Genomic DNA, 27,396 nt, shown 5'->3' on the forward strand with positions numbered 1-27,396 from the left:
CACTTTCAATCTATTTGTATCTTTGGATCTAAAGCGATTCTTTTGCAGACAGCATACAGTTAATCATGTTTTTAAATCCATTATACCAATCTTTGTCCTTTGATTAGAGTTTAATCCATTTGCATTTAAAGTAATTCCTGATAAAAAGGAACTAACTTCTGTCATTTTGCTCTTTGTCTTCTATATACGCGACAGCTTTTTTGTCCTTCATATTCTGCATTACTGCCTCCTTTTATGTTTAGTTTATTTTTTTGTAATAAAACATTTAAATTCCTCTTTTCTTTTTGTATACATTCTATAGCTATTTTCTTTGTGGTTTCCAAGGGATTACATTTACCATCCTAAAGTTATAACACTCTAACTTGAATTTATATCAGTTTAACTTTAATAATGTATAAAAACCTCTGCTCCTCTAACAGTTCTACCCAAATTCTTTTGGTTGTTTATCTTACAAAACTACATCTTTACACATTGTGTGCCCCAAAACAAACTGATAATTCTTTTAAACGCATTCGTCTCTTATGTCACGCAGAAAACAAAAAGTGAAGTTATAAACTGTTGTCACAATAATGCTAGTTTTTTACAACTGGCCATGTATTTACCTTTATTGACATCTTTATTTCTTCACAAGGCTTTGAATTAACTGTCTAGTGTCCTTTCTTGTCAGCCTGCAGGACTCCCTTGAGCATTTCTTACAGGGCGGCGTTAGTGGTAATGAAGTAATGAACTCCCTCAGCTTTTTATGGATCTAGAAATATCTTAACTTCTCCCTCACCTTTGAAGGACAGCTTTGTCAGAGATAGGATTCTTGGTTGACAGTTTTTTTTTCTTTCCTTTTAGTGCTTTGAATGTATCACTCCATTGCCTTCTGGTCTCCAAACTTTCTGATGAGAAATCTGCTGATGATCTAACTGAAGATCACTTGCATGTGTGGATCCCTTTTCTCTTGTTGCTTTCAAGGTTCTATTTTTTTTTTTTTTTTTTTTTTTTTGAGACAGAGTCTCACTCTGTCACCCACTCTGTCATGATCTCAGCTCACTGAAACCTCTGCCTCCCAGGTTCAAGTGCTTCTCCCGCCTCAGCCTCCCGAGTAGCTGGGATTACAGGTGTGCACCACCACACCTGGCTAATTTGTGTATTTTTAGTAGAGATGGGGTTTCGCTATGTTGGCCAAGGTGGTCTTGAACTCCTGACCTCAAGTGAGCAGCCCACCATGGCCACCCAAAGTGCTGGGATTACAGGCATTTCATTATAATGTGTTTCAGTGTGGGTCTCTTTCAGTTAGTCTTACTTGAAGTTCGTTGAGTTTCTTAGATGTTTATATTGTCTTTCATCAAAATTGGAAAGTTTTCCACCAAAACTAATTTCTAGTAGAATACTTCTTCCAATATTCTCTCTGTCCCTTTTTCTCTCTTCTTCTTCTGAACCTCTGACAGTGCATACGTTGATCCTCTTGATGGCATCCTACGGTCCCTTAGGCTCTGTTCACTTTTTTCATTTTTCTGTTTGTTCCTCACACTCAATAATTTTAATTGTCCTAACTTCAATTTCACTGATTCCTTCTTCTGCCTGCCAAATCTGCCTCTGAAACCCTCTACTGAATTTTTCATTTTAGTTACTGTACTTTTCAGCTCCAGAATTCCTTTCCATTTTCTTTTCAGGTTTTCTATCTCTTTACTGTTATTTCCATTTTGTTCATACATTTTGTCTTGATGTTCTCCACATACTCCTTTAGGTCTTTCGATGTCTTTAACACAGTTGTTTTAAGACTTTGTCTAGGCGAATTTATCGCGAGGCCTTTTTCAGGAACAGTTTCTGTTATTTTTTCCTTTGAGTGGGCCATACTTTCCTGTTTCTTTATATACCTTGTGATTCTTGTGAAAATGGGACCTTGAACTTAATGACATGATATCTCTGGGAATCAAAATTCTCATTCTTCCTGAGGGTTTGCTTGCTTTTTTTTTTTTTTAATTTGCTTTTGTTTATTGCTTTTTGTTTTTTGATTGTTATAGGCTGTCTCTGTGCTGAGGATCAGCATGAAGTACAAACTCAAGGTCTTCTCAGGTCTTTGATGAGCCTGCGGCTTTGCCTGGGCATGCTTGGTAGCTTTCTAATTTTCCGTGTATAAGCAGTTGCTTTGGAACGTATGAGTACTGAATATCTGGCTCCCAAAGGGAAAAAGGAGAAAAAATGAAGAAAGGAAAAAGGCGGACTGGTCCTTTAAGTACCCCTGGATATCACTTCATCCAGTGGAGGAGGAGGAGGGGCTTGCAGTAATGGTGGCAGGCACAACAACGACCACTGTTTCTTTGCACCTCTATAATGAGAAGCAGCAATTACAGCAATTCAGATCACAGATCCTCTACATTTGGAGGACAAGGTCCTTTTTGCCCATCCTGGCTCCCACAAGCTGTGTGTAGGTTGTTTTAGGAATATGTGCATGGCTGTCTGCTACAGGGTTGAGGGTCGGGAATGGGTGGCTGCTATAAGTTGAGCATCCCTAACCCGTAAATCTGAAATCCAAAATGCTCCCAAAACAAACTTTTTGAGCGCCAACATACTCAATGGAAATGCTCACTGGAGCACTTTGCATTTTGGATTTTCAGATTAGGGATGCTCAACCACTACATAATCTGTAAATACGCCGCAATTCAAAGAAATCCAAAATCCAAAATACCTCTGGTCCCAAGCATTTCAAGTAAGGGATACTCAACCTATACTGTGCTAAGAGCTAAAATTGACCAAAATTAACTGCACTTTACTGTCCAAGCCTTTCCCTGGAAGCTGAAAACTTTCAATGGACTTCAGAGTTCCAAAATAGTTACGTCAGAGAGATTCTGCCACTGCAGTTGGTGGTGAGACAGATTCCTGGTGCTTCCTACTGCACTGTCTTCCCAGCATCCTCTCTTTAAAATATCCTTCTATTGTTGATGAACATTGGGTTGTTTCCAGTGTGGGGAATTTTGAATCATGCTGTTATATATCTTCTTATACATGTCTTTGTTACAGAAATATACATATTTCTGTTGGATATATTCCTGAATTGGAATTGCTGGGTTATTTGGTCTGCATATGTTCAGTAGATACTGCCAAATAGTTTGCTAAAGTCTGCTCTACTTCTTTGTCCTGCCCCACTTCTTAACAGGTATAGTTGTGGCTAAATATAAGAAAGCAGGGCAGGGAACGGTGGCTCATACCCGCAATCCCAGAACTTTGGGAGGCTGAGGTGGGCAGACTGCTTGAGCCCAGGAATTTGAGACCAGCCTGGGCAACATGGCAAAACCCCACCTCTACAAAAAATACAAAAATTAGCTGGACATGGTAGTATGTGCCTGTAATCCCAGCTACTCAGGAGACTGAAGCAAGAGGATCACCTCAGCCTGGGAGGTCGAGGCTGCAGTGAGCCATGAACGTGCAACTGCCCTTCAGCCTGGGCAACAGAGCAGGATCTTGTCTCAAAAAAAAAAAAAAGAAACCAATCTTTATAAATAAAGTTTTCTTGCTTTCTGGCATGTAATAATGCAACAGGTTGTTAGGTGAAAAAACTAACCTTCCAACTTTGGAAGTACTGAAGAGGAAATTTGTGATAATAGAAAAGAATCCTTTTCTGGAAGAGGTAGAATTAAACAAACTTTAGGATCCTCTCAGTTCCAAGCTCTTAACATTTTAGTTGATTATCTAGAAATATCTGTTAAGGAGAACTTTGTGTCTGCAAATTGTTTGCAAATGGTATAGCAAGGTATAGCTCTATATCTACATAAAGATATACATGTATGTCTGTATATATGCATTACATATACTCACATACATACATATACACATACATACAGAGACAGCATGCACACTAGAAATAATTAGAAAGAAAAAGGAAATGTAGCAAAATGTCAGATGTTCATAGTACTATTCTCTCACATTTTCTCTAGCTTTAAAATTTTCAAAATAAAATATTGGGAAAAAATAAAAAAATAAGGTACTGAGAACAAAACACTTTAAACAAAATTTTATGACACCTCACAGGTATGTTATATATCGTATCCTACTTTCTTTAAATACTGTGTGCTGTGGACTGAACGTTTGTGTTCTCCCGCCCCTGGGGATTCATACATTGAAGCCCCAGCTCTCCCTTTGACTGTATTTGGAGACACGGCCTTTAGGGTGGTAACGAAGGTTAAATGAGGTTATATGGGTAGGCCCCTAATCCAAGAGAATTAGTATCCTTAAAGGGACAGACACTTTCTCTTTGTGAGTGTGCAGACCAAGGAAAGGCTGTGTGCAGACACAGCAAGCAGGTGGCCATCTGTAACCCAAGGAAAGGGCCCTCAACGGACACCAATCCTGCTGGCACCTGGATCTTAAGACTACCCAGCATCAAGAACTGTGAGAAAATAAATATCTGTTGTTTAAGCTGCCTAGTTTGTGGTATTCTGTTACAGCAACCTAAGCAGATTAATATTACCATGTAAGCTCTATTTTTATTACAATCTTATACATTTCAGACAGGGATTGTATATCCATCAGGTATAATGGGTTGTAATCAAAACCTCATAATACTACATGATGTATATTCCTGGAGTATTTATTTTATTCAATGAGGACAATATAACTTGTTTTCATTTTAAAATATCCACATACATGTTTATTAGATGTAAAATATAAAATTTCCATTTATTTCTAAAACAAATCAGGAGACTTCAAACAAATTTTGTGCTTCTTATGGGATAATTCAGCCTTTGTATCTAGATATGCATTCATTTATATGGAAAAGTTAGCAAAGCACTCTTTTTTTCTGATAGTTTAATGAAGATATTATTTTTGTTCATTTTCATCTGTTAAGTATTTTATCATGTACCTCTAAAAAGCAAGGACTTTTGTTTTTTGGAGACAGGGTCTTGCTCTGTCACCCATTGTGGAGTGTGGTAGCATGATCACGGCTCACTGTAGTCTCAACCTCTGGGCTCAAGTGATCCTCTCACCTCAGCCTCCCAAGTAGCTGGTACTACTGGCATGAGCCACCATGCCCACCCAGCTAATTAAAAAAATTTTTTTTTCTCTTTTAGAGACTGGGTACCACTGTGTTGCCCTGGTTGGTCTTGAGCTCCTAGGCTTAAACAATCTTCCTACCTTGGCCTCCCAAAGTGCTGGGATTACAGACGGTGTCTGACCATAAAACGCAAGCATTTTTAAAACTACAACCACAATACCAGTATCACATCTAAAAAAAATTAGTAGTAATTCCTTTGTATTATTCAACATCTAATCAATATTCAAATTTCCCTAGCTGTGGTGATATAGAGTATATAAATTAGATTTATATGAATTACACTTAATTTGAATTTAATAAATAGAATTTAAATTAAGCTAGGCACCGTGGCTCATGCTTGTAATCCCAGCATTTTGAGAGGCTGAGGCGGGACGATCACTTGAAGCTAGGAATTTGAGACCAGCCTGGGCAACAAAGCAAGACTTTGTTTCTATTAAAAAAAAAAAATTAGCTGGGGTAAGGTGACATGTGCCTATGGTCCCAGCTACTCAGGAGGCTGAGGTAGGAGGATCACTTGAGCCTGCAGTGAGCTATGATGGTACCACTGCACTCCAGCCTGGGCGACAGAGGGAGACTATAGCAAAGAAAAAAAACAAACAAACAAAAACCCAGAATCTAAATTAGAAAGTGCTTGAATCAGGATTTCGGTAAGATGCAAATATTGTTTCTTATGTGTCTTTTCATCTGTAAGTTTTCAGTTTACCTTTTCTTACCATTTATTTGTTAAAGAAACTGGGTTGTTTGCTCAGTAGAACTTCCCACAGACTGGATATTGTAATTATCCTGTGATATCATTTGACAATTAGATTTAGAGAGAAGCATGGCTTCCATCCATGTCATTACACACACAGTTATTTCTATAGTTAAGGAATTCAGAGGCTCCAAAACACCTTGCTGCCTGTTTAAGACTGCCTTTTAGGCCGGGCGCAGTGGCTCACGCCAGTAATCTCAGCATTTGGGAGGCCGAGGTGGGTGGATCATGAAGTCAGGAGATTGAGACCATCCTGGCTAACACGGTGAAACCCCGTCTCTACTAAACATACAAAAAATTAGCCGGGCGTAGTGGCAGGCGCCTGTAGTCCCAGCTACTCGGGAGGCTGAGGCAGGTGAATGGCGTGAACCTGGGAGGTGGAACTTGCAGTGAGCCGAGATGGGGCCACTGCACTCCAGCCTGGGCGATAGAGTGAGACTCAAAAAAAAAAAAAAAAAAAGACTGCTTTTTAAAACCTTAAAGAGCTTGTTGGACATAATTGGCCTTTTGCAAGAGAAAAGAAATTACTATTACTAAAAATGAAAGTCTCTTTTTTATTTAATCTTTAAGACATGCTACTAATAAAAATGTCTTCAATTTAAGTCCTTCAATGAAACTCAGATCTACAAGTCAGTTTATTTTTGTTTAAAATGTTATTCACAAATATGTAAGTTTAGTTTGAAAATTATAAATGATGACTGAAAACCAATGAGATGGCCGGGCGCGGTGGCTCAAGCCTGTAATCCCAGCACTTTGGGAGGCCGAGACGGGCGGATCACGAGGTCAGGAGATTGAGACCATCCTGACTAACACGGTGAAACCCCGTCTCTACTAAAAAGTACAAAAAACTAGCCGGGCGATGTGGCGGGTGCCTGTAGTCCCAGCTACTGGGGAGGCTGAGGCAGGAGAATGGCCTAAACCCAGGAGGCGGAGCTTGCAGTGAGCTGAGATCCGGCCACTGCACTCCAGCCTGGGCGGCAGAGCGAGACTCCGTCTCAAAAAAAAAAATAAATAAATAAATAAAAAGAAAACCAATGAGATAAAAAATATATAAAACTTAAAAATAAAAGAACCATCCTGCAGGGATAAGTGACTACTCATTGGGGGAAAACAATTGACACCAAAATAAATCCCAGATTTAAGTATAAACATAAAATAATTCTAGAGAAAAATTTAGGACAATATTTTTATAAACTTGGGTTGGGCATAGGAGTGGAGTGACAATCTGACATCAAAGCCAGATATCATAAAGAAAAAGGCTGACATATCTTACTACACAGACATTTAAGAATCTTCTCTGTTTCAATCCTTCTAAAAACAAAATCAAAATCCCATATTACCATAAACAAATTTTTATAACAAGTGACATACCAGAAAAAACATTTCCAATATTAATGTCAAAGAATGAAAGAATTTAACAGAGCTTTAAAATGCAGTAAGAAAAATCTCCCCATAGGAAAATGGGCAAAGTTCGTAAAGAGCAATTCATAAAAGAGGTCGGGCACAGTGGCTCACGCCTGTAATCCCAGCACTCTGGGAGGCCAAGGTAGGAGCATCACCTGAGGTCAGGAGTTTGAGACCAACATGGTGAAACCTCGTCTCTACTAAAAATACAAAAATTAGCCAGGCGAGGTGGTGCGCACTTGTAATCCCAGCTACGCGGGAGGCTGAGGCAGGAGAATCGCTTGAATCTGGGAGGCGGAGGTTGCAGTGAGCCAAGATGGTGCCACTGCACTCCAGCCTGGGAGACAGAGCAAGACTTTGTCTCAAAAAAAAAAAAAAAAAAAAAAAAATCACAATGGGATATCATTTCAGATGAAAATTGATAGCCAATGTACTCCCATACAGTTGATGAGAACATAATCTGTTAAACCTTTTAGAAGGAAATCTAGGCACACTTGTTAGAGGAAAGTTGTGTATACCCTTCTTCTGGGAATCTATCCTAAGGAAATGGTGAGAAAAACACAAACACATATATAAAAAAATATTCATTTGTGTAGCTTATAATTAGTGAAACAATGAAAAAAATGCTAACTGCTTACTAGTAAATAAATGGTTAAATAAGTTTCAGAGACTCAAAATACAGGTATAATATAATCTTATTTGTTAAAAAATTCAAATATATATACATGTATAGAAAACATGTGGAAAGATGTAACGCCTACATATCTACAGGGGAGGAGGGGCTGAAGGGAGAGAGAGAACTTGAGGTATATCATCTGTCAATGAGAAGATTATGAGTAATTTTCACCTTGTTCCTTCTTTCTGTACTATCTGAAAATTTCCCAAGATCATGCATTACAAATTATATGCAGAAAAAGTACTGATATTTGGAGGAAAAAACACAAGATTTTTCTAGTTTAATGTTCTGTTTCTAATCACAGCAGCCAAGGGCATTCTGTGAAAAGCATGCTCACATTACTCTAAGTTATGTAGTAGAAATACTTCTAATTTTATCTATTTATTTGTTAATTTGGCCTAAATGGTATTCTTTAACTACATTTTAGTCTGAAACTTCACAGAATAGTTTTTTAAAAATGCTTTTCTATTTATGAATCACTTTGCTATTTTCACATTATGTCCAATATGTGTCTTTAAACATATATACTATAGTTCCTTTAACTCTCATTGATATAAAACACAGCTAACTTAAATATTTCAAAATAAACCAACATAGAAACTCCTACATTTTCTCTAATATAAGTTTTAAGACAGGGAAATACTATTCGATCAGGCCTCTAATTGGCTGTACAGAAAAGAAACCACTTTGCCAATTTTTCATGAATGTAAGGAAACAGTGAAGAGCGAGATAAGGACAGAGGACACCGAAGAAATGAGCAGGTTTAATGACTGTATTGAAAAGGACTCACCAAAATGACACCCAAGCTCCACAGGTCACAGGACTCATCGTAGCCGTTCTGATTCAAGAGCTCTGGGGCTGCGTAATGAAGGGTGAAGCATGGAGTCTTCAGGGGCTGATTATCCGGTGGCTTTAGCCGTGCAAACCCAAAATCAATTATTTTAATTTCCAAATTGTCATTTTCATCGGTGAACAATAAATTCTGCAAGATATCAATGCTTACATTAGTTTCTCACTAGACATGTCTTGGGATTTGCTGGTCCTATTTATGTAACACTTTGTATATTGATAGTTGATTCATGTGCAGAGAGGTCTCATGGGGAGGCTCGAGGGCGGGACATCAGTGCAGTACTGCTCTCTGCCTGATGCTTTTTGGTATTATTTAAATTTTACCATGTCACGTGAAACATTTTTCAACTGCACCATGCCTCTTCTGATGTCAGACCCTTTGTCTAAGCTTTTCCCTCTGCTCGTGTTTGTCTTCTGCTTCCTCCACCAACCTACCTCCCCTCATCTACTCCTCATTTAGAGATACCTTCCTAACCATCCTACCAAACTGAAGTGAAAACTTTTTTTTTTTTTTTTTTGAGATGGAGTCTGGCTCTGTCGCCCAGGCTGGAGTGCAGTGGCCGGATCTCAGCTCACTGCAAGCTCCGCCTCCTGGGTTTACGCCATTCTCCTGCCTCGGCCTCCGGAGTAGCTGGGACTACAGGTGCCCGCCACCTCGCTCGGCTAGTTTTTTGTACTTTTTAGTAGAGACGGGGTTTCACCGTGTTAGCCAGGATGGTCTCGATCTCCTGACCTCGTGATCCGCCCGTCTCGGCCTCCCAAAGTGCTGGGATTACAGGCTTGAGTCACCGTGCCCAGCCTGAAGTGAAAACTTTTAATATTTTTTCCTAACCCTATTTACTTTTCCTTTCTGGGACTTACCACCTCTGTATTGTTAGTTTAATGTCTTCATCCCCATTATGTCATAGTTCCATAAGGACAGGGACTATGTGTCTACCTTATTTTTGACCCTACCCCAGGGCCTGGCACAGACATAGAGTAGGTGCTTTGGTAAATATGTGTTCATTGAACAAAGTCATAAATAAAATAGCTATATAATATCTAGTATTGCCTACTGAAGACGACATGGTGGAGATATCCATTACATTTCAGAAATATTTTCTCCAACAGCTAATACTTAAACATATTTTGATACTTAGGGATATTATCCCTCAAATATTCAGAAAACATTATTATTTTGAATCATTCATCCACCAAGGCTTCTTGATCACTAAGACTCTGTAGTACTACTTTTGTATTTATCACATGATTAATAAATACTTACTGATGCACAAATTATTTTAATAAGTACATTAAGCTAGTACTGAAAGTAAGCAAAATCTGATTATATCGTCTTTAGGCATCCTAACAAAATCCACTATACCTTCATAGTCATTAAATTATTCCCAGCTCTGGAACATCATTTGCTTTGTTAATGCTATTCTAGCTGAAATAAAACACATTATAGAAGGTATCACTGATGCAAAGAAAAAAAATCTCCTAAGCCTTCCATCTGAAAATGAATAAAGTGGGTGGAAAGAAAAACAAAAATATTAACTAAAAATTGTCTTAAATTTTCTAGCATAGAGTGTTTAATCATGAATTTGTGACATTGAAGTCACAGCTGGGGTTGATGGATGTGTGCTTGGGAGAAGTCTTTCAGCAAGTAACACGTGAGCCCCTTTGCAGTGCAAAGCACTGTCCACACAGAACAACTGAATGAACCACAGCTGGCCCCGTCTTCATTGACCCTGCTAAGTCTTTGGAAATGACTACGTTTATTCTATATTAAGACTGGAAAAGGGCTTCCCTGATTTTAGTTCTTTTTTTTTTTTTTTTTTTTGAGACAGTCTTGCTCTGTCTGCGTGCAGTGGTGCAATCTCGGCTCACTGCAACCTTCACCTCCTGGATTCAGGTGATTCTGGTGCCTCAGACTCCCAAGTACCTGGGATTACAGGCGCCTGCCACCATGCCTGGCTAATATTTTTTTTGTATTGTTAATAGAGATGGGGTTTTGCCATACTGTCCAGACTGGTCTCAAACTCCTGTCCTCAAGTGATCCGCCTGCCTCAGCCTCCCAAAGTGCTGGGATTACAGGCATGAGCCACCGCGCTCAGCCAATTTCAGTTCTTAAAGCGGACGAAGTGAGAGGACGTGGCAATCACTTTAATTTGGTGACTTTAATCCACTCCTCTTATCCTGAATATGTAAAATTGAGAAACACTGCTCACTTGCCTACCTCTTCTCTCAAAGTTCAAAGTTACAGACAGTTCTACATGGAGGAGGGTGTGCCTAGTCAGCAATGGTGGGAAGTAACCATTCAATCCCCTTTTATCATCATCTCAAGTTCTGCCTGAAACAAATTTGATGTATGCAACTTTTCTTAATCTCAGAAGAGTATGGGACAAGTTTGAAAAATACAAGGCAGCTTACTAAGAATGTCAGCCAGCCTCTAAATTTATCTGACTCTTACCTAGACTTACGATTCTGCCTATGCAGAAAATGAATCCACATAGCTTCCTACCAAAAGAAAGATAATCAGACCTTAAAGTGCACATGGGAAAAATACTAAACTTTTAGTTTAGAAATAATATACACTGCCATTTAAAAGTCAAAGTGAAAGACATTTTATTATGAAAATGTTAGTTCAAAGGTACATTTTCATTTCTCCAAAATCTAGTTTGATTTAGAACTATAATTGTAGTAGAATGTCCTAAATAATCTGACAGTTCTGCCCCATTTCAAGTGAGTATTTCAAAGAAAAGCCTTATAATAAATAAGAAGAATTAAGCTACATAAGTATCTTTTTATCAGGAAAGGAGGAATGCAAATCTAAATTCTGCAAGAGAGGACAGTTGCCTCATTTGAGACTCATGAGGTGACAGATGGCCAGTTATCAAAGAATAAAACATGTGAAAATGAATTCTATACAGTCATGGAACAGATCTTTTCAATTAAAAAAAACTACATGCTTGTTCCTTGTCTATCAAGAAAACATTTAAGTGGTGTGCTTTCACATTTAAAAATAGACAGCTAATCTCCAATGTACAGAGCACCATATTTTCAGTGGGCGTTATGTAGGAGAGTGAGAACTATGATGAAGGAAGCAGGGGGGAGCTATCATAGTTGCAAGTTAATAAAACAGAATTTACTTTTGATTAATTACTAGTAATGTGAATAATGGTAATAGAAAATACACAGACAGAAGTTTAAATACATGAAAGGAATAAACCAAGTATACTTTAATGCGCAGAATTCCATTAAAAATTTTCTTTTCCATGTGAAGTAGAGAAGAAAAGAATTCCATTTGAAAACATCCTCTTTTTCTAATAATTCAAGATACTGAAGTAAAAGGCAGAAACAGCACTTTTAGAGAAATGATTCGTTTGTGGCTTAATCACAAAAGGAACATCAAATAAGTTAATATTTTATATATACTCGAGAATGTATTATAATCACATGATAATTAAAGTTCTATTTTGGAGAGAATATGTATACTATTGTATATGGTAAAGGATGAGTCATCATTATCTTTTTATACAGTATTGATTTTTGTTTTTCAATTTTAATTATTTTGTTGATTTTCTAAAAGGAGGGAATTTTCATAGTTTTGATACTAAAAAGGGATCATTCTAAGAGAATGTTCTTTATTAGCCTTTCATAAGAGGAGATACATAAATAGCTGTTACTTTTGCATTGCTACATATAGTTCTATAAATATTATAGCACGATCATAGAAAAGCACATAGAAAGATGGCATAACTAATTAAACCAAGACAATTCTTTAAGTATTTAGAATACAATTATATACATTTTTATTCATGAGCTAACCAATTTGATTACAAATGTAAAAAATAAGTTTTCAAAATACATCATTTGGGAAAAAACCCTCTAAAATTATATGTAAGAGATATTATTTTCTGTTACAAAAATTTCCATTGCTATTTTTAGTCCACAACTGTTGCATAAAGTATTTTTTCCATAAAAGGCTCTCCCACTTACAAATATAACCTCAAGATGATCCGCTGGCAAAAAATAAACAAAGACAAATTTATTTTAGACTGAAATATAAAAGAAAAAAAAATCCAAGAAACATATTTTCAATTATCTATTTTACAGCTTTGAAAAGTAAAAAAATAAGGAAACCTGCCCAGAAACTTCCCACATGTTTGGGAGATCTTTAATAATGATGCTAGATTGAATTACATAAGAGAGCAAGTGATTTTGTACCTCAGGTTTCAAATCTCTGTGCACCACTCCAACATCATGCATGTGGCTTACAGCCGAAACAAGCTTCCTCATGATATAGCTGGCTTCCGTCTCACTGAAGTGCTTCTTTCTCTTAATGCGTTCAAACAGTTCTCCCCCATTCAGAAGTTCCATCACCAGAAATGTGTGAAGCTAGAAAAGAAAAGGAATAATGTGGAGGGCCTTTCTGAAGCACAGAAGTCTATTAACATATAAAACATTTATTGACTATCTACCACCAACACGTTTAAATAATCCCTTGTTAAAATAATCAGTGGCAATCCTCGTATCTTAGAGGAAAGAACTGAAAGATAACGTAGCTGTTTTATAATTCTATTTTGGTAATGGAAAATTTCAAGTACTGCAGTGAAATCTTTATACTGTATATCCTTTTTCCCTTCTGTGATGAATTCTTTCATTTGCAGCGTTTTGTTTTAAGAGATGAAGTCTCTAAAAAGAAATCTGCCCTTGAATTCCTGGGCTCAAGGGATTCTCTCATCTCAGGCCTCCCGATGAGCTGGGACTATCGGTGTGCAACTGCACCCAGCTAATTCTTTCATTTGAATTCCATTCCAACCCTCCCTATCAAGTTTACACATCTTTCTTTTTAAACTGCTGACAATAACGTAACAATAATGTGAAGTCACTTGCTTTAAATAATATAGAATCTGAATATTGACTGAGTACAATGGGCAACTGCCCACGTGAAGCCTGGCACACCCATTCAATGGCAAATTAATCTTTTAAAAAAGGTATTGAGGCCGGGCTCAGTGACTCACACCTGTAATCCCAGCACTTTGGGAGGCTGAGGTGGGAGGATTGCTTGAGGTCAGGAGTTCAAGACCAGCTTGGTCAACACAGTGAGACTCCATCTCTACAAATAAATTACAACATAAAAGTTTAAAAAGGTATTCTTTGATATTGTCATTTTGAACCTCCTGTTACGACTCAACAGATTAGTTTCAGGGCTCCTGTTAATATTCATTACAAATACCTATAACTCACTATGGGTTTTTGCTTTAATCCCAATAGTATTATCTTAATAGTTACTTTGTAAATTATATGTTTACCATGCTTTTTCTTCCCCACCCCTGGCCCTTTTCTGTCAGAGTGCATAATTTCCAAAGGAACTATCAAAAAGCAAAGGGCTATATAATCCCAGCACTTTCGGAGGCCAGGGTGAGAGGACTGCTTGAGCCCAGGAGCTCAAGACCAGCCTGGGCAACATAGTGAGACCTCATCTCTACAAAAAATAATAACAAAAATTAGCCAGACATGGTGGTGCACACCTATAGTCCCAGCTACTCAGGAGGCTGAGGTGGGAGAATCACTTGAGCTCAGGAGGTCAAGGTTGCAGGGAGCCGTCATTGCACCACTGCACTCCAGTCTGGGTGACAGAGTGAGACCCTATCTCAAAAAAGAAAAAAAGAAAGGACTTAATCAGCTCTCAAATGAACACAAATGGTTTAGAAAAAGATAGCATGGCAATATACTGAATTCAGGTGCCATGCATTATAAGGCCAACATCACTTCACAAACAAAATGTTTCTTTCTTTATTAGCAAAACTTAGAATAAACTGCTTCATAAAAAAGATAATTGTAAGTACATTATCCTGAACACATTAGACAAATTGTAGAGTGAACGACCCTTCTAAAAACAAAATTGCTCCCAGCCTACCAGACATCAAACTGAGTTTCTACATCAGATAAAGTCAAGCTTGCAGGTCTGCTACAAATATAGGCTGGTGAGCTTTAAAAAGGATGTAAGGCAATACTTGTAGTGGTGTAAGAATAGATTTAGAGTTCAACCTGGATTTGAAAGTCAATTCTGTTATTTATTCATGATCTTGGGATGTTACTTTATCTTATTAATTCTAGTATCTTTATCAATAAAATACAGATAACAATGAGAAAATGTATGTGTGGTAGAGTTTGAATGATGGCCCTCCAAAGATGTTCATGTCCTAACGTACAGAACCTGTGGTTGTTACCTTAGAAGGATGGCAAAAGGGCCTTTTGAGATGTGATTAGTAAATTAAGGATCTTGAGATGCAAGATTATCCTGAATTACTCCAGAGTTAGCAGTATGAGATAAGACCCTGGAGGCAAGATCTTAGAGTGATGCATGGAAGGCTTACAGTCAAGGAAATGTTGGGGGGTGTCTAGAAGCTACAAAAGGCAAGTAAATGGGTTGTCCCTTAGAGCCTCCAGAGCAGTGGTCCCCAACATTTTTTTTTCTTTTTTTCTTATTTTTTTGAGACAGGGTGTCACTCTATCACCCAGGCTGGAGTGCAGTGGTGCAGTCTTGGCTCACTGCAACCTCTGCCTCCCAGGTTCAACAGATTATCCCACCTCAGCCTCCAGAGTAGCTAGGACTACAGGCGCACAACACCACGCCTGATTAATTTTTTGTATTTTTTGGTAGAGATAGGGTCTCACCATGTTGGCCAGACTGGTCTCAAACTCCTGACCTCCAGTGATCCACCTGCCTCGCCTTCCCAAAGTGCTGGAATTACAGGCATGAGCCAGGCCCGCAACTTTTTTGGCACCAGGAAGTGGTTTCATGGAAGGCAATTTTTTCCACGGATGGGAGGAGGCAGTAGTGGGGTGGGACAGGCACTAGATTCTCATAAGGAGTGCTGCAACTCAGATCCCTCGCCATGCGCAGTTCACAACAGGGTTTGTGCTCCAGTGAGAATCTAATGCTGTCGCTGATCTGCCAAAAGGTGGAGCTCAGGTGGTAATGCTGGCTCACCTGCCGCTCACCTCCTGCTGTGCACCTGGTTCTGCTCAAGAGGGAACCAGCCCTGGTGACAGCTAGACTTTAAGCCAATGGGCCTGATTTTGGACTTCTGACCTCCAGACTGCAGGATAACAAATTTGTATTGTTTTAAGTTTGTGGTGATTTGTTGCAGCAGCAATAGCAAACTCACGGAGTATGTGAAACCATATCATGGCACACAAAATGAACTACACTACTGCACAAAGGATGAAGACCCACTATAACCAGTTTCACCCATTAGTTGAAGAAAAGACTGGACACAGGGATGATCTAGGCAACCGTGCCACCATTATGAGAAAACCCAAGATACACTACAACTGCGTATTAGATTGATAATGTATTTATACTAGTTTGTATAGGATTACATCATGTGACAATTTATATTTTAGTAACTCCTGAATATATAAATAGCAAAACATCTACTTAATTTGTGATATAAATAAAAAATTAGAAATGTTGTTTGTGGGACCTGACGTTAGTCTGAAGGTCAGAGATTAAATATCTTGTCTGGGATGTAGTTAGGGGCACAGTTGCTAACCCAGAGGAGAGCATCTAAGATCACCCATTGATTCCTTGAATGATGTCAATTTCCTCTATGTCATCTTCAACAGGAGACTGTCTAGTGAGCCTCTTCTTAAGCACCTTCGTGGCCAGGGGACTCATTACCTCCTCTTGTGTTGAGGGGCTTGATGAGGCAAGAGGAGGTAGAGGATCAGGGACAGCAGTTCCCCGAGTCCTTGCTTCAGTGGCATTTCTTTTCTGACTATAAGAACCAAAGAGTGAGTAGAGGATGATGCCATTTTGGGATGCTTACTGCCAGATGTGATTCTGCCTTCCCTAAGGCAGTAGTGCAAAGTAAGTAAAAGCTTGTTGGGCTCTGAAGTTGGACTGTGTGGATTCAGATCCCGGCCTTACCACACTTACCAACTGTGAGACCTGTTACTTAACTTCTGTGAGTGTCCATTTTCTCACCTCATGGACCTAGGGTAAGGACTGAATAAGATAATACATGCAGAGTGCCTTGTACAGGACCTAGACCACACAAGATATGTGATGATAAATGGAGCAGCTATTGTGGCTATAGTGCTACTGCTGCTGCTGCCTGGTCTCACCATGATGTATCATTCCTGGCAACAGTACTCAAGGATATTTCAGTGTGGTAGAGAACTGGCCCCCATTGACCCTAGGTCACAGATATTATGAGAGCACAACAAACAGAGCCCAGAACTGGAGTACAGGTTCTTCTTATTAGATTCACCATTGATGTGCTGTGTGACCTTGGACAAGTTTTATGACCATTCCAAATCTCAGTTTCTTCATTGGTAAAATTAGGGCAAAGCACATTCAGGATTGGTTCATTCTCTTGTGCCTCCAAGTTGTCTTAAGTAGGAATACATCACCCCACCTGGTCTCGGGGGCAGAGAATAGTGTAATGGAGCAATTTCTGTCACGTGTGAGGTTAGCAGACACAAACTGGACACACTGGCATCCTCCCATAGTTCCTGTTGCAAAGCAGGACTGAGAGCAGAAGAGGGGGCAGTATGATCTGGCCAGGGTTCTGAGCAGAATTTACCACCTGGAGCTAGAAGATAAAAGGAGTATCTTTGCTTTCTGCTTCCTATTTGTCCTTTAGCTTGCATTAATTAGGCTCCAGACTCTCTCAGTTCTATTCTATAAGTGAAAGGGAAGTTGGAGGCTCAGAATTCCTGAGTCCGGAGAAGTATTCCAGGATTAAGTGATGGTGGGTAGCAGCAGCATTGGCAACAAGTACCTTGTAGCTAGTGACTGCAGCACTGAGCTCCTGTCCCTCCGTCTTCCTGTCATAGGTGGTAACGGCTGAGTGAGAAAAGCATGAGAAGTGAAGGGATAACCTGAGTTGGGGTTGGGAAACTGTGTGGCTGGGGAGGGGTTGGGAGGGTGGTTTCTCTGCCCTTTCTGGTGGTTGGGCGATGTTCCCTATCCCTGACTCTGACCCAGTAGCACCAATAAAACCGGTGAAAAGTACAACCTTTAAGTGAATTAGTACACATAGGAAAAAAAAATAGGATACCTGATCATGAAAAACTTCATGCAACTTCACAATATTGGGGTGTCCTTCACAGAGTTTCAGAGCTGTTATTTCCTTCTGAGTATTGGCTTCCATCCTGCAAGATGAGACACTAAGCGCCCACATGTCTCTTTAAGAAAGCTTTTACATCAGTACTGCCCCAAGACTAATTTAGTTTTATTTACAGTGCATTCAGAATATACATGCTACCATATACCATAATGAGGTTTCCATGAAAGTAATGAATTATACCACACACCAGAAAAAGTAATATTCTGAAGAAAATGATTATTTCTGAGTCAGAAAAGTACAAATCATATGAGGAAATGAATGTTCTACTTGCCTGACAATTTAGCAATAAGAATAGGCAATCTTAACAATAATCATCAGTTACCAAAACAACTAGATGGCTCTCAAAGCTATCAGTAGCTTGCTAAATAATTTTAGAGAAAAATATTTCAAATACACAACTAGTAGAAATGGCACCAGCTGCCAAAATCACTAAGTGAGGCTGATTAAATATGTCACTGTCACAAAGACGTTTTCGGTAGATAAACTCAAAAGCAAATAAGACTATGATGTATGTCTAAAATGGATGACTTTATCAGCAAATATCAATTAGAGCCAAAAGTATAATGGACCAACTGGTGAGCCAAGTGGTTAAACCTATGGGTAAAAAAGTCTTACAATATAATACTGGTTTCATTTTAAATAAATATCTCTTAATTTACAGAATTCATGAATACATAAGAAATAATAATATATTATAAATGATCATACCTTTTGCTGATTATTTTGACTGCAAAAGCTTGGTTACTTTTTTTATGCACGCACTTCCGACAAATTGAAAAACTACCTTCTCCCAGTGGTTTGTCCTTCAAATCTAGGTCATAGTGTTGATAGAATGGAGAGTCCTGTTAAGAAATCAACATCATTTAACTTCAGAAAATGTCAGTAATACACAAGGGATCAATAAAATTGTAGAGTAAAATAAAATTATTAATATTAATAAACAGGAATAGAATACATTTATAATCTAAAATTCATCTTACTTTATAGGTAATTTCTATTTTCATCTACACAATTATTTAAGATACATAATTCTCTATAATCGTAAAAAGAAGCTCTTTCAACTTGACGTTAATATTCTAGGGAAAATAGTGCTGTATCCCACTGGTAAAACTGCACTTTAGTTGAATTACTAGACTTAAGAACATTAATTAGAGTTAGTATTTAAACACTCACGAAACCTACAAATATGTCATATAAGTTACCACATCTATATACCTTCATCATTGCACTCCTGGCAACATTTGTCACTCCAGGACGTTCAACTCCCATGTGAAACTGAAGAGGGTCTATGACAGCTGCATTACGCTTGAATAGGATGGAAGGAGCAACAAAGGAATAGCCCTAAAAACAAGACAAAGAAAGATAAGGAAAAACAACTTGCAGTTTTCCAGTTTAACACAGATTAGATTGTAATGACTTTTGTTTTCTTAGAAAAACACTCAAATATCTGTTGAGATGAGTCTAATTTTATTCTATTTGCAATCTAAAATGCAAGGTTATTTCAAATCATTTGAAAAATGCTGTTCAGAAGGATATAATGCCATCTTCTGGTAGAACTAAACCAATTCAAAAATAAAGGTAGAAAAAGACTTCTTCACTTTTCCACCCCCAAAATCAGACTCATAGATGAAATTCTCCTGGTTTGCTGATAAACATTTGTTTATAAACATAACTAACTTCTCAAAAAAAGGATATAGTCAAGGTATTAAACAAAGTGGTCTTTATTTTTTTTTGAGGCTGAGTCTGGCTCTGTGGCCCAGGCTGGAGTACAGTGGTGCGATCTTGGCTCACTGCAACTTCTGCCTCCTGCGTTCAAGCCATTTTCCTGCCTCAGCCTCCCAAGTAGCTGGGATTACAGGCACATGCCACCATGTCTGACAGGGTTTCACCATGTCTCGAACCGGTCTTGAACCCCTGACCTCAAGTGATCAACCCACCTCAGCCTCCAAAAGCGCTGGGATTAAAGGCCTGAGCCACGAGATCCGGCCACAAAGTGGTCTTTAAATGCTATTGTTTTTCAAATTGGAAAAATGGCAAGTCTCATTAAAGTTAGTTTCTAATTTAGCAATTATTTGATTCTTATTAATATCTTCAGAATAATTAAATTTAAAATTGAGTTTTGGAAAGGAACAAAGTCTAATGGCAGAATGATGCTCTCAGCCAAGTGGTACAAAGATGGATGATTGATCTGTTCAAGTTAGAACATTCACTAATCAACAAACATTTTTTAAAAAGTTCAATAAGTGCCCAGTCACATACTAGACAGTGATAAGCAAAGAAGAAAAGACACAGTCTGGATGGCCAGATTAAGCCATACTAAAGGTATACTTATAGAGGTCAAAGAAGCTAAGCTCTGATGCCATTTAATAGTTAGAATATTTTACCTTGTGTGACAAATGCCCTTTTCTAAATATAATAAAAATCTAAATCTTTTTTAAGAGTTAGCAGTTAAGATTAGTTACTGAAGGTAATGAATAAGGTAATATTGTGGGAGGCCAAGGCAGGAGGATCGCTTGAGGCCAGAGTTCAAGACCAGTTTAGGCAACAAAGTAAGACCCTGTTTCTAAAAAAAAAATTTTTACATTAGGTGGGTGTGGTGACATGTACCTGTGGTCCCAGCTATTCAGGAGGCTGAGGCAAGAGGATCCCCTGAGCCAAGGAGTTAAAGGCTGCAGCGAGCTATGATCATACCACTGCAATCCAGCCTGGGTGACAGAGTAAGACCTTGTTTCTTAAAAAAAAAATTTTTTTTTTTGCTGGACGTGGTGGCTCATGCCTGTAATCCCAGCACTTTGGGAGGCCAAGGCTGGATGTGGTAGCTTATGCCTGTAATTCCAGCACTTTGGGAGGCCAAGGCAGGAGGGTCACTTGAGGCCAGGAGTTCAAGACCAGCTTAGGCAACATAGCAAGACCCTATCTCTGCAAAAAATAGAAAAATTAGCTGGGTGTGCTGGTTTGCACCTGTGGTCTCAGCTATCCCAGAGGCTAAGGTGAGAGGATTGCTTGAGCCCAGGAGTCTGAGGCTGCAGTGAGCTAGGACAGCACTGCTGCACTCCAGTCATCGGAGTGAGACCCTGTGTGTATAAAGAAAAAATTTTTTAATATGAATAGAGGTAAAATAAAAGATTATTGTATTTTCTATAAAAGAGTCTGAACAAAAATAAAATTTCAGGTATAAAATTAAAACTTCCCTTATATCAAAAATAATCACATAAACAGTATCTGCTATTGAGCAAACTATAAGCTTCAGTTAACAATCTGCAATATTTCTGCACTTAATAATTTAGAAGATATGAAAGAATCCCATTTTTACGGTGCCAACAAAACTACTTCAATATGGGAAATTTAATCTTTTCTTTCAAAGGACATATGGCCAATGTACATGTGCACAGGCTGGGAAATTACCTGAAACAGCTTCTCAGAGCTCTGGGGCAGGGCTGCAGGAGAATAAGTGGGATCCATTTCTGTGAACTCTTCTGCAAAGTTACTCACATCTAATTCATCTCGAATGACCGGCTTAAATGGTGCAGGCACTTTTTTGGCGGCTAAATCATCCCAATTTATTTTCTAAAACAAAGAAAGTTGGTACAAAGTAGAAATCAACAGTCAAAACATATTTTCTAAGACTAGCAAAGATAAATTAGGATTTTGACTGGTAGGGAGAGAGGATAAAAATAAGGGAACATATTTTACATCAATAATAAAAAATATATTTTTTCCAAGCAAGATCACAGCAGTTTATAGCTCCAACCAACGCTGTGCCTCAAAGATGAGACTATCGCTGTTGAATCTCAGAGTGTCCTCTGGGGGGCACCAAGACTCCCTAGTTTACCTTTAAAGATAACAGAAAAATACTTTTGCCCTGAGCCTCTTCAGAAAGGTGCTAAGCCAAAAAGAAAACAAGCAAAAAACCCAAAACAAAATAAAAAACTGAAATAAAGGGTTTCCAAATGCTCTACAGATGTGGATATTAGCTCTAAAGGAACATTCCTATTTTCTAGAGGCAGTGTTACTTAGCTCTCCGCCTGCACTTGTTTTTCCTCCTGGGCATCCAGACAGACTGGAAAATAAGTAATCATGCATGTGCCTATGTCTAGAAGTCCAAATGATACCATTATACGGATGTGATCACTTATTCAACTGTGTTCAAGCATTTTAAACACTACCTCTTACATCCCCCATAGAATAATGCAAGCCCCTTTTCCCTCTAGGTCACTTACTGAGTTATATTACTGAAATCCAACCCTTTACTCTGTTTCTTTGTGCTCCTTCTATCATTTAAAACAATCTCAGGTAACACTTACTGAATTAAATCCTACAGATCTCCTACTACCATATTTCTTCAAATCTAAGATGCCATTACTGATAGTAAGATACACAATTATTTTATGTATCATTAAGAAGAAAAAAGTATTAATCATAAGAATATAAGGTGATGGTCACTGTAACATGCATACTGATTTCAGTGACAGTAAAATATGAAAATGTGCACTTCTTGGTTGATAAAATTCAGTAAGTTTAATCAATTACCATAAAATGTTTTTATTATGTTGTCTTGTAGATGCAATAGAAACAAAATAATTAAATTACAGATCTCCAAATTTCTCAGCTAAAATGGAATTGAGATCATTTAGTTCATCTCCTTTATTTGATCCAGTGAAACTGAGGCTGAGAAATAAGAAATAACCTTTTCACTCAAACACAGTTGATGGAAGAGTCAGGATTTGAACATAGTCTCTTGACTTTCTAGTTAGTGTTTTTTTCTCTCTGCAGCTGTAATGTTTTCCATTACAAGCACATAACTTGTGCTTGGCTATTGTACATATATTAAAAGAAACTTCTAGAGGAAAGGGGTAATTTAAAGAAACAGGTTGTTAGCAGGAGAATGTTTAATATGTAGAAAATGGAATGCTATTATGATCCTTTCCACCTCCGCACCACTTACAGAGAAAAAGCCCATTTAGGCCTTTACAAGTAGAATTCTGGTCTTTCCAAAAGTGTCCTTATCATTTAAAACGTCAAGGCAATTAAGTAATCTAAAATTACTATTCCAAGCTACTGAAAAGAGAAATTTCTCTAATATGAAAGACAAACTGCAATATTCCCAAATACAGGGAGCCATGGAGAAAAAGATCTTAGGAATATATGGTCGGGGGTACTTTGCTTCACTTGTTTCTTAAATTTTACTGTTAACTTTTGAGATAAACTTCTAAACAAGATATTTGAAAGTTTGTTCAAAGAGTAATCCTTCCAAGCCATGTGAATCTATGAAATGCATATGAGAGGTTTATTTTATTCTAAATATATTTCTCACTATGTTACTGAACTTCTGTAAGATGTGCAGTATTTAAAAAAAATAATTATATTGACAGACTAAGAAAAATATGCTTTTTTTTGAGCATAGAAGTGCAGAGATAATTCTCATTTCTAACCAATATTTGTTTTTATATATTTAAAAAACAATAAATAACAACATGAAGCTTAACTGACAAAAGAGATTTTCTTCATTTTGATATATTATTTTCATTTGTTTTAGTGATAATCATGTAAAAGTTTTTTTTTTTTTTTTTTTTTTTTGAGACGGAGTCTCGCTCTGTCGCCCAGGCTGGAGTGCAGTGACGCAATCTCGGCTCACTGCAAGCTCTGCCTCCCGGGTTCACGCCGTTCTCCTGCCTCAGCCTCCCGAGTAGCTGGGACTACAGGCGCCCGCCACTGCGCCCGGCTAATTTTTTCTATTTTTAGTAGCGACGGGGTTTCACCATGGTCTCGATCTCCTGACCTTGTGATCCGCCCGCCTCGGCCTCCCAAAGTGCTGGGATTACAGGCGTGAGCCACCGCGCCCGGCCAATCATGTAAAAGTTTAATTTACAGAATAAAAAATAAAACCTAGATGGTCCCTTTAGACCACAAATATTTAGGTCAGGCTTACTGATAAGATGAAGTTATTTAAAAGTTGTATCTCCAGAGTTTTAGAAATCAAAGCCATGGCATCCCCAGTTTTGACGAATGAGGCTGGAAATAACGAGCCAACTCAGTTAAATGTTTTTTCCCAGAAGTTTAATATTTTGGTGGTTTTTTTTGTACTAAACTGAGCAGATATGTTGGTCCTCAGTAGAATGGTCTCATTAGGCTTTTTCAGAATAAGAGAAGCACTGTCACAGGACAAAGGAAATAAATGAATAACTCTCTTTGTGTCATGAATATGTAACTGAGAACTAGGTAAATCTAAAATTTTTAAAGATTACTTCTGGGAAAAGAGGAAGTGATGTAATCACTATTTAAAAGGTGAAACACAGTGGCGGTAATAGCTCATGAACTGAAACAGAAGTAAAAAGTACAGTAAAAGTCTCCTTAGTCCATATGGCTAGATCGCATGATCATAAATGGAAACCACCCCCTAGAAACTCTAATGAATGAGTATGTATAAAATTGAATGCTATTATGATCCTCCCCACTCCTGCTCCATTGAGGGAGAAAAAGACCATTTATGTTTATACAAGGAGAGTTTGATCCTACCTAAAGGGTCCCTATCATTAAAAACAAACAAAAAAGGCCGGGCACGGTGGCTCACACCTGTAATCCCAGCACTTTGGGAGGCCGAGGTGGGTGGATCACGAGGTCAGGAGATTGAGACCATCCTGGCTAATACGGTGAAACCCCGTCTCTACTAAAAATACAAAAAAAATAAGCCGGGCGTGGTGGCGGGCGCCTGTAGTCTCGGCTACTCGGGAGGCTGAGGCAGAAGAATGGCGTGAACCCGTAAGGTGGAGCCTGCAGGGAGCCGAGATCGCGTCACTGCACTCCAGTCTGGGCGACAGAGCGAGACTCGGTCTCAAATAAACAAAAAAACAAACAAAAGGTGCAATGTATGTGAAAATGCCAGTGGAAGATGATCCAAAGGGGACTGTGTTCACTAATTTCACAAGAATGCCAACGACCTTGAAAATGGCAAGGAGTATGAAACCATTTATCTATTCAATAATTTCACCTGAAAGAAGAGATGTTCTTTGATTTCATCTGCATCGCGTGGACCACATCCCAATCTCTTCTTGGGATCTTTCATCAAAAGACGCTGAATTAGGTCTTTAGCTAAAGCACTCATTTCTTGGGGATATGGAGGCTCACTTTTTAATATTCTCCTGTAAGCAGATAAAACTTGCTGTTAAAACAACCAGAGGATGACCAAAAAACAAAAACAAAAACAAAACAAACAAAAACAACAACAACAACACGGTGAAATACACTTTGAAACTGAACCACAAGTGAAAGAGAGATATAAATACTTAACATGAATCAATAATACCTCAATACTGTTGAAAAAATATTTAGAATGAGATACCATGAAGTCAAATTTCTGAAATTCAAATGAGCAGTAACAAAAAATGTTGGCTCATTTTTTCAGTATAAGTCAATCCTGGTTGGAGGCTACCATCCCAAATATTTCGCTGGGGGAAAAAAGGAAAAGCTTGAGGCTAGATTAGACCTCCCATATATAGACTAGACTCTATGATTAAAGATTTCACAACATAAAACACTCTTAACAAATTCAGGTAAGTGAATGGGAATGCAGAGGGAAGTCCACCAAGACAAGTGGGGTCAGACCCACTTGGAGATGGTTCAACTCTTGACATTTGGAAATGAGCCCTAGAGCTGGGGATTTTCATGGGGTAAAAGTATCTGCTTCATTGTTTGCTGCCATAAAACAGCCAGACAAGCCGTACGAGGCAGGTAGAGCTCAGAGATGGAGTAAAGTCCACAATTTATTATGGAAAGTAAAAACGTAAGATGGTAATAAAGTTTCTTGATGAGAAATTTATTCTAAGGTTACAGAAGAAATCAATCCAATTCAAGTGTACCCTTCTCCCTCTTAACATCCAGATCAATAATTTAGTAAGAAATATTGAAGGGAATGACTGAAATTAAGAACCTTAACACAATATATATGAAGACAGTTACTCCATTAATTGGGTTTGCAAAAAGATTCCCTATTGTGCATTAAAATATTAATAATCATTATGGAATAAACACAGATAATTAGTGTATAAGAGACAGTATACATTATGCACTGAGTTATAGAATTTGGAGTTATAATTCTATATTACATAATATAGAATTTGGTGAGTTATAACAGAATTTGGAGTCAGACTGAGTCCAACACTGGCTCTGCCTTGACCTTGTGTGACCCTGAGATAACTAAATGTTGTACCTCAGTTTTCTCACCTGTAAAATGGGCATAACCTCAGTGCCTACGTAAAATGGGTATTATGATGCTTAAATAAGACCTGTAGAGTACTTAACATAGTACCTAGCACATAGCAAATGCTCAATCAACGTGAGCTACTGTTAAACTCCCTCATTCCAAGGCAAGCATACAGAAAATAGGCCAGATGCTTCATCAAGTAGCCACTGAGAATCAGTGAAATGATAATGAAACTGTAATTTTTTACAAAAGATTCCAGCAGCATTGTTAATCTCAAAGTTAATTCTACCTCTAGCACTTAATTCTGGGAACCCAAGAAAATGTTGGTAAAGAAAGGAAAGAAATAAGCAACACCCTCTCTGCTTTTTGATTCTTTAATACTCTCCCATTGCTCACTGCTTGTCTGGGTTTTTGGCATTAATAGACAATCCTCTTCTTAGATCAGACACAGGCATGTCTGAGACAGAAACTGGGAATCCTGTTTCTCAGGGAAAAATAAACATAGCTTTTCCCATTTTCTCTACCTTTACTGTACTTTTTGCACGAAAAAATCTTTGCATAAAGGATCAGGGTCGAGATAAGCAAATTGTGACATTTACTTTTGTTGAATCAGGGTAGAAATATATGCACTTTGGCTGATATCATCTTAGCAAACTGGGTCTGCACCATCTATTACTTCTTAAACCTTAAGAATACTTCAACGTGTATTGGAAATCTACTCAATACCAGGCGCTGGGGAAAGAACAGTCAGTCCTGTGAAGACAGAAAGGAGAAATGTCCACCATGGTGGGTTCATCCTCAAAAGGAGAAGTACACAAAAACAGAAATGGCTCTGCTGAGATGCCAAGTCTGGGAAGAAGAGCACAAGGAGAACACATGCAGGGAGCTAGAATTTTAAATTCAGATGAGGCAGAGACCACATTGGGAGAAATTGAGTAGAAATCTGAAAGAATGTCGGCGGAAAACAGTGCTGATGAGGGAGCTTGGAGAACGACCAGTGATGGCCTAAACCTCTCCTTTTCCTGAGTGAAAATTGTATGGCCAGAGGCAGCAGCAGGAGACCCCAGCAGATGACGAGGAGTATCTTGCCCCACCCTGTGAAAACAAAAGGTACGTGGAAGGAATATCACTAAGGCTCCCTGTTGTCTTGGTAAACAGAGTGCCACGGGCTTTCCTCAGTGATGTGAGGAGGTTCTAAAGCCTATTCCTGCTAGAAAACAGCAGTGACAGGAAGAGAACCAGACACTGGGAGTGGTGTGGTGAGGAGAAAGGGCCTATAGCAGGTTACATCTTTTCTCCGCGAGAAGGTGATCCCAGATGTAACTATTTCTTATACCATATCCTTGA

General features: G+C 38.4%; 1 protein-coding gene across 7 annotated transcripts in view; it reads right to left on the bottom strand.

The window, feature by feature from the left end:
• Positions 1-27,396, bottom strand: part of RPS6KA5 (ribosomal protein S6 kinase A5) — a 197,957-nt gene that overhangs the window by 10,467 nt on the left and 160,094 nt on the right. For all 7 annotated transcript variants that reach the window (XM_007987576.3, XM_007987575.3, XM_073011261.1 and 4 more), the window contains 7 exons: positions 24,838-24,988; positions 21,255-21,416; positions 19,065-19,190; positions 18,558-18,691; positions 17,781-17,874; positions 12,931-13,101; positions 8,663-8,854 (listed from right to left, as the gene is read on the bottom strand). In XM_007987576.3, coding sequence (XP_007985767.1) covers positions 8,663-8,854; positions 12,931-13,101; positions 17,781-17,874; positions 18,558-18,691; positions 19,065-19,190; positions 21,255-21,416; positions 24,838-24,988 — 1,030 coding nt within the window. The remainder of the gene's footprint in view (positions 1-8,662; positions 8,855-12,930; positions 13,102-17,780; positions 17,875-18,557; positions 18,692-19,064; positions 19,191-21,254; positions 21,417-24,837; positions 24,989-27,396) is intronic.

Source organism: Chlorocebus sabaeus, chromosome 24 (assembly GCF_047675955.1).
Source record: "Chlorocebus sabaeus isolate Y175 chromosome 24, mChlSab1.0.hap1, whole genome shotgun sequence".
Lineage (NCBI taxonomy): Eukaryota > Metazoa > Chordata > Mammalia > Primates > Cercopithecidae > Chlorocebus > Chlorocebus sabaeus.